This window comes from Mirounga leonina, unplaced genomic scaffold (genome assembly GCF_011800145.1).
Source record: "Mirounga leonina isolate KUSES-001 unplaced genomic scaffold, KU_Mleo_1.0 Mir_200, whole genome shotgun sequence".
Taxonomy (NCBI): Eukaryota; Metazoa; Chordata; class Mammalia; order Carnivora; family Phocidae; genus Mirounga; species Mirounga leonina.
Window position 1 is genome coordinate 24,474,804 of NW_023270503.1, and position 10,680 is coordinate 24,485,483.

The following is a 10,680-nucleotide window of genomic DNA, read 5'->3' on the forward strand; positions in this document are numbered from 1 at the left end:
GGCGGCGGCGGCGGCGGCGGCGGCGCTGGGCTCGCGGCCGTCGCGCATCGAGGCGCTGCGGCTGCGCCTCCGCGGCACCGCCGACGACATGCTGGCCGTGCGGCTGCGGCGGCCGCTGTCGCCCGAGACGCGGCGGCGCCGGAGCAGCTGGCGGCGCCACACGGTGGTGGTGCAGAGCCCGCTGACCGACCTCAACTTCAACGAGTGGAAGGAGCTGGGCGGCGGCGGCGGCCCCCCGGAGCCCGCGGGCCCTCGGGCGCACAGCGACAACAAGGACTCGGGCCTCAGCAGCCTGGAGTCCACCAAGGCGCGGGCCCCGTCGTCCGCGGCCTCGCTGCCGCCCGGCGACCCGGGGCCCCTGCAGAGCCAGCCGCCGCGCCGCTCGGCCGCCTCCCGCCTCCACCAGTGTCTGTGACCGGCCGCCCTGCCCCAGTCTTCCCTGGCTCGCACGCCCTCCTCTCGCCCCGCGGCGCGTCTGGCGCTGCAGGCCGCGCCTCCCTCGTTTGTGTGCGGGGGTGGGTAGTAGGCGGGCAGGCGAGAAGGCCCGGCTGGCCGCGCGGTGGGAGGGAGGGGACCCCGGAGGGAAGGGGTAGGGGGCGGAGACGAGAGGGGACAGGCCGCTGGGGGCTGTGTGGCGGAGTGGGCCCTTCTGTGTCTGCACTTAGAGACCCTTGTTGGCCGTGGGGTGTGGATAGGGAACCCCCAAGCCTCAGACTAAAGGAAAGACACAGGGTGATGCTGGCTCTTGGCTTCTTTCCCCGCCCCTGTCCGTTAGCTCCCAGCTCCTCGCCGAGGGGAAGGGGGTGACTGTATGCCAGGGGAGAAGAGATGGAGCTGGGTGGTGTCCCCAGGGGAGAGGGGCCTGTGGGCCAGTGCACGAGTCACTGTCAGAAGGCGTTTCCGTGGCAACTGCTGCCACTCCTGCCCCACCACGCACACCAGGGCGCCCTGCCCTTGCTGCCTCCAGGGATCCTGCCTCTGCTGCTTGTCGGAGCCAGGGAAGGAAGTTAGGGCCGCTCCACGGAGGCAGGACTGAGACTCTTACCAGGGTTACTCCCCTCACCAACTTTTTGCCAACCCCTAAACAATCCTCGCTAAGCGTGTTGACCATGGGGAGCTAGCTGCCGGTTCCCCAGAGACTTCGGGGAGGGTCCAGGGTCCCCCTCCCCCCGCCACCACTTCCCCAGACCTCCCTTGCCTGTCTTTTCCTTCTAGCAATGCCTGCTTCTTCCACAACCCAGGCACACAGACCCCACCTTCTTCCTTTAGGAGGGGGCGTAGGAAACAACCCTGGTGTCTAACTCTCTCTCTTTCTCTCTCCCTCCCTCCTCTCTCTCACACCACACACACACACACACACGCACATACACACACACACTGATTTATGGGGTCTGAGCTGGGCTGTTCCTTCAGGATGGGCGGGACCCAGCCCCCTCTTCTCCCCACACTTTGTAAATAGACCTCAGACCACCAGGCCTCCCCACACATGCCCTCACTTATTCCAGGGAAGCCCGGGCGGGGTTGTGAACCCCACTGCCACGTCTGTCGGTCCTCTTGTTTTATGCAAAGATTTGCTGTAAAGTAGATTTCTCTCTCTTCCCTCCCTGATCCTTTTATTGTAAATATTGTCTCTAAATGTGTAACATATTATAAAGAATTTATAAGGATTTTTAAAGATGTTTTGCTCATTTAAAAAAGTGTTGTAACAGTGTTGGATAAGCCTCTGGCCCCACGTGCGCATGTCTCCTTTCACTGTGTCCTTGACACACCTCTCTAGGCGACAACTAAGATTTCCTGCTTCTGAAAAGTCCTGTCTTAAAAGTATAGTCTCTATCTTGGAAATAAATGGCCTTCCTCAAGGCACGAGTCAGCTGTGTCGCTTGTTTCGGAAGGAGGGAAGGGCAGGAGTGGAGCTGCGATGGGAAAGGGGGGAGGGGCTGGACCGGGTGCTGGCCGAGTGGAGACACACCTCTGCCTCCTGCTAGCTTTGTAGGTATCCTTGGGGACTCGCATGAGCAATGACATGGGCATGGAATACAAGCCGGAAGGGTGGCCGACCCTCATTGCTGCAAGAGGTTGCCATGTGCTTTCTGGATTCCCCTAGAGTCCAGGTAGGTGCACAGGCACCTTCCTTCTCAGGCCTGCCTAGACCTTCAGAAAGGTCCAGAGGTGCTGCCCAGCAGAAGGAGGCTTGGGCAAGGCCCAGGCCACTGATAGGCCCATCCCGGCTGGCTGTCACCAAGGGCACTCCAGGCCCATGCGGTATCCCGAGAGAACAAGAATGGGTTTTGTCCATTGTCTTATCCCACACGTGTAAGTCTACAACATGGATGGGCTTTCTTTTCTTTTTTTTTTAAAGATTTTATTTATTTATTTGAGAGAGAGAGAATGAGAGACAGAGAGCATGAGAGGGAGGAGGGTCGGAGGGAGAAGCAGACTCCCCGCCGAGCAGGGAGCCCGATGCGGGACTCGATCCCGGGACTCCAGGATCATGACCTGAGCCGAAGGCAGTCGCTCAACCGACTGAGCCACCCAGGCGCCCCAGGATGGGCTTTCTTCAATGTCATGGCTCTAGAGGTGCCTCTGCTAGCTTCCAGGCTGCCTCTGATGAGCATCCTGTAGGAAAAGCAGGTGACATTCCTCTAAGAGAAACTAGGGGAGAGCCCTGGAGCTGGGTAGAGCTCACTCACTGAATCCTCCTTCCTTTCTCTCCCCTCCCCTACCCCCAGGTTGTTTTTGTTTGGCAAATGAGCTCACTGCTAGTGTGGGCTCACTCCGGCCCCAAGGCCTAACTCAGTCCTGCAACACTTTTGAGCTCCGCATCATTGTTATCTCCATTTTATACAGGAGGAAACTAAGGCACAGAGAAATGACATGACCTGTCCAAGGTCACACAGCTAATAAGCTGGTGGAGCCGGGATAAATGTAAGCCCAGAGAAAGGACATAAGCCTAAGGTTACCTGCCCATTGGGACACCTTCTCCAGGCTGTAGTAGGCTTTGGATGAGAAATAATCAAACCCCTGTGCTCTCCAAAAACAACGAGAAATGAAGACATCTCCAGGAAGGAAAAACAATTTGTCATTAGCAGGCTTGCCCTAGGAGAAATACTCTAGGGAGCCCTACGAGCCGAAATGAAAGTACACTCAATGGTAACTTGAAAACACACAACGAAATGAAGAGCGTCAGCAAGGGTAACCACATAGATATAATGAAAGACAGTATAAACACTTCTGTTTGTAATGCTTTTCTTCTTTTGTCTTTAACTCATTTTTTGTCTTTAAAAGGCAGCTTCCTAGGGGTTCCTGGCCGGCTTAGTCGGTAAAGCATCCGACTCTTGATCTCGGCGTCATAAGTTCAAGCCTCACTTTGGGCATGGAGCGTACTTTAAAATAAAATGAAATTTCAAGCCCATTATTTAAAAAAATAAATAAAAGGCAACTGCATAAAACAATAATCACAAAACTGTGTTGGCAGGCTTATAAACTGTACGGATGAGATCTGTAAGACAGTAATCGTACAAAGGTGTGGGGAGGGAATGGGGCTAGACTGAAGCAGAGTTTTTATACACTATTAAAATTAACTTAGTATTTATCCAAACTATATTGTTTATTTTTGTAGTTTGTTTGTTTGTTTGTTTTAGTAACCACTACACCCAATGTGCGGCTCGAACCCATGACCCTGAGATCAAGAGTCACACACTCTTCATCTTCTGAATGAACCAGCCAGGCACCCCAAATCAAAACTATATTGTGTTAAGTGAAGATGCTGCTAATTGTAATGCCCAGGGCAACCCCTAAGAAGATAATTCCGAAAAACACTGTAAATGAAACAGGGAATTAAAAAGATACACTAGGGGTGCCGGGGTGGCTCAGTTGGTTAAGCGACTGCCTTCGGCTCAGGCCATGATCTCGGGGTCCTTGGATTGAGTCCCGCATCGGGCTCCCTGCTCAGCAGGGAGTCTGCTTCTCCCTCTGTACTCTCTCAAGTAAATAAATAAAATCTTAAAAAAAAAAATACACTAGAAAATATCTATCTTAACAAAAGAAGGCAGGAATCAAGAAATAGAAAACAAAAAAAGAAACCCATAAGACATGAAAAAAAATAGCAAAATGGCAGACATAAATCTTACCTTCTCAGTAGTTACATGGAACGTAAATGGTCCAAACAGCCCAATCAAAGGCAGGGAGCGAAGAATAGATTTAAACACATGATCGAACTATATGCTGTTTATAAGAAATTTACTTTAGGTTCAAAGGCACAAAAATGTTTAAAGTAAAAGGGTGGAAATAGATGCCACACAGAGTTACCAACAGAGAGCTGGGGTAGCTATGCAAGTTTGAGACAAAACAGGTATTGAGGAGACAAAAATTATTACTTGAGACAAGAAGGACATTTATAATGATAAGAGGGTCTATCAAGAAGATAAAATTATTGTAAGTATATATGCTTCTAACAACAAAATTTGGAACAAAAACTAACAATTGAAGGGAAAGTAGACAATTCAAAATAATGGTTGGAGACTTCGATACCCACCTTCAATAACAGGTAGAACCACTAGGCAGAAGATCAGTAACACTGTAAACCAACTAGACCTAACAGATATCTAAAGAAGACTCCAGGGGCACCTGGGTGGCTCAGTCGGTTAAGGGTCTGCCTTTGGCTCAGGTCATGATCCCAGGGTCCTGGGGTCGAGCCCCGCATCGGGCTCCCTGCTCAGTGGGGAGTCTGCTTCTCCCTCTCCCTCTGCTGCTCCCCCTGCTTGTGCTCTCTCTCTCTCTGTGTCAAATAAATAAATAAAATATTAAAAAAAAAAAAAAGAAGACTCCATCCAACAACAGCAGAATACACATCTTTCTCAAGTGCACATGGAACATTCTCCAGGATAGACCGTATGTTGGCCATAAAACAAGCCTCAATAAATTTGAGGATTGAAATCACATGAAGTTTGTTCTCCAACCACAGTGGAATTAAATCAGAAATTAATAACAGAAGGGGTGCCTGGTGGCTCAGTCGGTTAAGCATCTGACTCCTGATTTCGGCTCAGGTCATGATCTCAGAGTTGCGAGATCGAGCCCTGCATCAGGCTCCATGCTCAGTGGGGGAGTCTGCTTGGGATTCTCTCTAACCCTCTCCCTTCCCCGCTCCCCCCCCCAATAATAAATAAATAAATCTTAAAAAAATTAGTGCAGCAGAAATAGTGGGAAGTTCACAAATATGTAGAAATAGAAAAGTTCACTCCTAAATAATCAGTGGGTCAAAGGAGAAATCACAGGGGAAATTAGAAATACCTAAAAGCAAATGAAAGCAAAAACAACATATGTAAGTGTATGGGATGCAGCCAAAGCCGTGTTTCAAGGGAAATTTATAGCTGTTAATATCTGTATTAGAAAAAAAGAAAGATTTCAAGTCAATAACCTAACCTTTCACCTTAAGATACTAGAAAGAGAAGAGCAAACTAAACCTAAAGCAAGCCAAAGGAAGGACATAATAAAGATAAGCGTGGAAATAAATAAAATAGAAAATAGGAAAAAATGGAGAAAATCAATAAGACTACAAGTTGGTTCTTGGAAAAGGTCACCAAAATTGACAAATATTTAGCTAGATTGGCCAAGAAAGAAAGAGAGAGCTAAATCTCTGCTAATTTTATCTTTTCCAAGAACCAACTTTTAGTTTTATTAATTTTATATTTTTAAAATTTTCTTTATTTTCCTATTTTTGTGCCTCATTAAGGAAATGCAAATTATAACCACAGTGAGATACCACTTCGCACCCACTAGGATGGCTTAAATCGAGAAAATAGAACACAACACGTGTTGGTAAGGACGTGGAGAAATAGGGACACTGTGAGAATGTAAACTAGCACAGTTGCTGTAGAAAATAGTTCAGTGGTTCCTCAAAGAATTAAACCTAGAATTACCATAGGACCTGGCAATCCCACGCCTAAGTATATCCTCAAGAGAAATGAAAACATACGTCCACACAGAAACTGGGACATGAATGTCTATAGCAGTATTATTCATAATGGCCCAAAGGTGGAAACAAGGCTATTGTCCATAAATGGATAAACAGATAAATAAATCATTGTATATACATACTATGAAATGCTGCACTATTTGTTCCATAAAGGGAACAAAGTACTGGTACATGTTACAACTTGGATAAACCTTGAAAAAATTATGCTAAGAGAAGACAGACACAAAAGGTCACAAATTCCATGATTTCTTTTGTGTGATAAATATCTAGAGTGAAAAAACCCATAGGGACAGATTAGAGGTTACTAGGGAATGGGGTCCAGTGGGGATTGGGAGAGACTGCTTAATGGGTATAGGGTGTTTTATGGGGTGATAAAAAACGTTTTGAAACTAGAGAGCTGGTAGTTGGACAACATTGTGGACACACTAAATTGTGTGTACACCACTGAATTGTACATTTAAAAAAAGTTAATCGTATGTGATGTGAATTTACTCTTTTAAATTTAAATTAAGGATACTCATAAATATGTATTAGAAATTGAGATAAATACTAAATTCAGAATAATTTTGGAAGATTTTTTTTTAAGATTTATTTGACAGAGAGAGAAAGATCACAAGTAGGTAGAGAGGCAGGCGGACGGAGAGGGAGAAGCAGGCTCCCTGCTGAGCAGAGAGCCTGATCTGGGGCTCGACCCCAGGACCCTGTAATCATGACCTGAGCCGAAGGTAGACGCTTAACCGACTGAGCCACCCAGGCGCCCCTGGAAGATTTTTTTTAAAGACTTATTTATCTATTGAGAGAAAGAGTGTGAGCAGGGGGAGGAGCAGAGGGAGAGAGAGACAAGCAGAATCCCCACTGAGCCCGATCCAAAGACCCTGAGATCATGACCTGAGCCAAAATCAAGAGTTGGACACTTAAGCGTCTGACTGAGCCAACCAGGTGCCCCAGGATTTTTTTTTTTTTTTGAGAAAAGAAAATCTTGGTGGGAATGTAAATCGGCACAGCCACTATGGAACACAATATGGAGGTTTCTCAAAAAATTAGAAACAGAAATACCATATGACCCAGTAATTCTACTTCTGGGTATTTATCCCAAGGAAATGAAAACACTGACTCAGAAAGATACATGCACCCCCATGCCCACTGCAGCAATTCCAATTTCAAAGAAGATGTGGTATTACATATACAATGGAATATGGAATGGCAATGAAAAGGAATGAAATCTTGCCATTTGCAACAACATGGATGGATCTCGAGGGCTTTAAGTGAAATAAGTTAGACTGAGAGGGACAAATATCATATGATTGCACTTATATGTAGAATCTCAACAACAAAAAAACTCAACCAAATAGACAAACAAAAAATAAGCTCATAGGTACAGAGCTCAGATTGGTGGTTTCCAGAGGTAGGGGATCAGGGATGGGTAAAATGGGTAAATGGGGTCAAAAGGTACAAAATTCCAGTTACAAAATAAATAAGTCATGGGGATCAGGTAGGGCATGATGACTATAGTTAATAATATTGTGTTGCATCTTTGAAAGTTGCTAAGAGAGTAGATCTTAAAAAGTTATCATCCTGGGGCGCCTGAGTGGCTCAGTTCTTAAGCGTCTGCCTTCAGCTCAGGTCATGATCCCAGGGTCTTGGGATCGAGCCCCGCATCGGGCTCCCTGCTCGGCGGGAAGCCTGCTTCTCCCTCTGCCACTCCCCCTGCTTGTGTTCCTTCTCTCGCTGTCGCTCTCTCTGTGTCAAATAAATAAATAAATAAATAAATAAAATCTTAAAAAAAAAAGTTATCATCCTATGAGAATGATTCTGTAACTACGTTTGGTGACGGATGTTAACTACTGTGGTGACCATTTCACCATGGACACAAATGTGGACTCGTGTTGCACACCTGAAACTAAAATAGTGGATGTCAATTATACCTCAATTAAAAAAAGAAAATAATCCTATTTATAATAGCATCAAAAATAATGAAACACCTAGGAATAAACAATAAAAGAAGTGCAAAGCTTGTAGAGAGATAACTACAAAACATTGCTGGAAGAGATTAAAGATCTAGATAAATGGAAAGATAACCCATGTTTCAGAGGATTTAATATTGGTAAGATGGCTATATTCTTTAAGTTGAACGACAGATTCAACACAATTCCTATTAAAATCTGATTTTTTGTCTTTTGGGCAAAAATTGACAAGCTTATCAAAAAATCCTATGGAAACGTAAGGAACCCAGAACAGCCAAACAGTTTTGAAGAATTTTCCCGATTTTAAAACTTACTACCAGTCAAAACAGAGCGGTGCTGGCATAAGGCTAGACATTTCTTTCATGAGAAACATGTCTTTTTTTTTTAAGATTTTATTTTTAAATAATCTTTACACTCAATGGGGGGCTTGAACTTACAACCCCGAAATCAGGAGTCACATGCTCTACTCACAGCCAGACAAGCGCCCCACGTGAGAAACATTTCTTTGGGAAAACTCCCAATGTATTTGAGTCGAACTAAGAGGAATGGGGATTTTTCCTTGCCATTCTGGCATGGGCAGGTAGAAGGACCATGAGAGTGGTCTGAGCTAAAGCAGAGAATCTCGGGGTTTTCAGTTAAATTTCTGGGATGGTGACCAGGGGTATGGGATGGAGCTTCCCGCCGGGTGTCATTATGAGTAGTATCCATCAATCAGTCCGAGTCAGTGGGTGTCAAGGGAGCCTGTCATCCGCTAATGGGCATGGTGGCTGTGAGCCCAAGGAATGCTGAAGCCACTCCGTGACCCAAGAGGAAGAAAATGCCTAAGGGGGCTCAGAGACGTGCAGACACTGATGGAGAAGATGAGGGCTCCCCCAGGTTTCGGTCGGGAAAGCAGTCTCTTTTCTCTTCCCAATGAGGATCGGACTCTGAGGCCAGCTGGTCGGATCCCTGCTTTGCTCTGTCAGCCTTCCCCGTCACTAAAATGGAGCTAATGATCTCAGGGTGTCACGGTGTCAGGGTTAAAGAGACACTTAGTGGCCACGGTGTCAGGGTTAAAGAGACACTTAGTGGAAGTGAGGAATATCATAAAGCATTAAGGAAGCACGGCTATTGGAAGGGCTAAGTCTTGGGTTTGACTTCTGGCTCCATCACCTCATACCCACAAAGGCGCTGAGGCTCAGTTTCCCCTCCCTCAGCCAGAGGATTGTTAGCTTGAGTGAGTCCAGGCAGGCATCGCCTGCCCCTGCCTCTAACTGATGGCTCTGCACTCGCTCCTGCCCCTCGCCCCCCATCTTTTCTCTGCAGCGCAGCCAGACCTAACTTCCGAAATAGTGTCCGGTCACGTCACGCTCTTACTTAAAAGCCTCCGATCGGTTTCCACAGCTCCGAGAAGAAATCCACCTGCTTTACCACATCCCGCAAGATGGGGCTCCTCTGATGGGGTTTCTGCCCACCACTCTGGCCTCATGGTCCGTACCCCTTCCCCTCCTCGCTCTACGTGGCTTTCATCCGTCTTCCAGGACCCACCTCAGGGCCTTCTGCTTGCGACACTCGGCCACCAGCTGCCACGTAGCCACCCAAACGTGACCTCAGGGCTGGTCACCCTCTCTGCGTGGTCCGCGTGACTGTCACAACCTGCTTCCCTGGGGCAGCTCACCATCGGGCACCCTGCTCAGGTATCCGGGTGGCGTGTTGGCTAGCTCCCCCGCTAGACGCTGAGCCCCAGGCACCATGAGGTCAAGCAGACATTCGGTCGGCATTCGAAGGGTGAATGAAGGGCCTGGCGTAATTCCTGGCATGCAGTTGATGGTCCCATTTGTTACTTGATCTTGAATTATCAGTGAATGGGGTGATTCTAGGAGATGAAGGGGGTTTTGGCCACTTTCCCAGCTTTCTGGGAATAGGACACAGGAGAGAAGGCAAGACCTGCCCACATTTTAAAAAGGACGTAAGGGATGAGGCCTGGCTGTTGGAGGGTCTGAAGGGCTGCTCAGCGGGCAAGGGGGATGGGCGGCCCATGGAGTGTGCCTTCCTCCCGGACAGTGAGCCATCTTCAACCTCTGTCTCCAAAGAGGCTATTGGCCTTTAGGGGAAGACTGTGATGGGGGCTCCCGTGAGTTCTGGAAGAGTGTTGCTCTAGGACAGTGTCATTACCTCATGGGACAGAAGGCCTGTGTTTGCCGGAGGAGGGACAGGACACCCACAGGCCTCAGTCAAGCAGGAGAATGCCTCGGAGAGCAGCCTCAAGGACCCTTAGAACATGCTGGAAAGTGGCACAGCCTTCAGAATTCCAGGAAAACCCCATCAGGACATCTGGTCTACTCAACGGTGGGGCAGACGGGATTCTGATGTGGTGACCCGGAAGGGTTTGGGCAGCTTGCTGGCTACAAGGTCAGGGTTTAGGACCGCCACCCAACCAGAATCAAGGGTAAATCTCCTCACAGCGGTCTTCCAATTTCAGGGGACACCATCAGGTAAGTGGGGCTGGTAGGCCTTTGAGAAGGAGAAAGCCAAAACGCAGCAGGATTGGGACTGAAACTACATCTTCGGACAAGTATTTTTCAAACTGTGGGTTTTGACCCATGAGAGGGTCATGAAGTCAATTAGATGGGTTGTGACCAAAATGTTTAGAGTTTAACAGGAAATAGCAGAGTGCATTGTATGGAGTAAGTGCTCTTTCCCTAAGTGTGTGTGTGTGTGTACACGTATAAATCATTGAGATATAAAATGTATTTCTTACTT

General features: G+C 47.6%; 1 protein-coding gene across 1 annotated transcript in view; it reads left to right on the forward strand.

Moving 5' to 3' along the window:
• ARHGAP23 (Rho GTPase activating protein 23) overlaps window positions 1-2,306 on the forward strand; it is a 68,339-nt gene extending 66,033 nt beyond the window's left edge. The window contains exon 23 of the mRNA XM_035027466.1: window positions 2-2,306. Coding sequence (XP_034883357.1) covers window positions 2-415 — 414 coding nt within the window. The 3' untranslated portion in view covers window positions 416-2,306. The remainder of the gene's footprint in view (window position 1) is intronic.
• The last annotated feature ends 8,374 nt before the right edge of the window (window positions 2,307-10,680 follow it).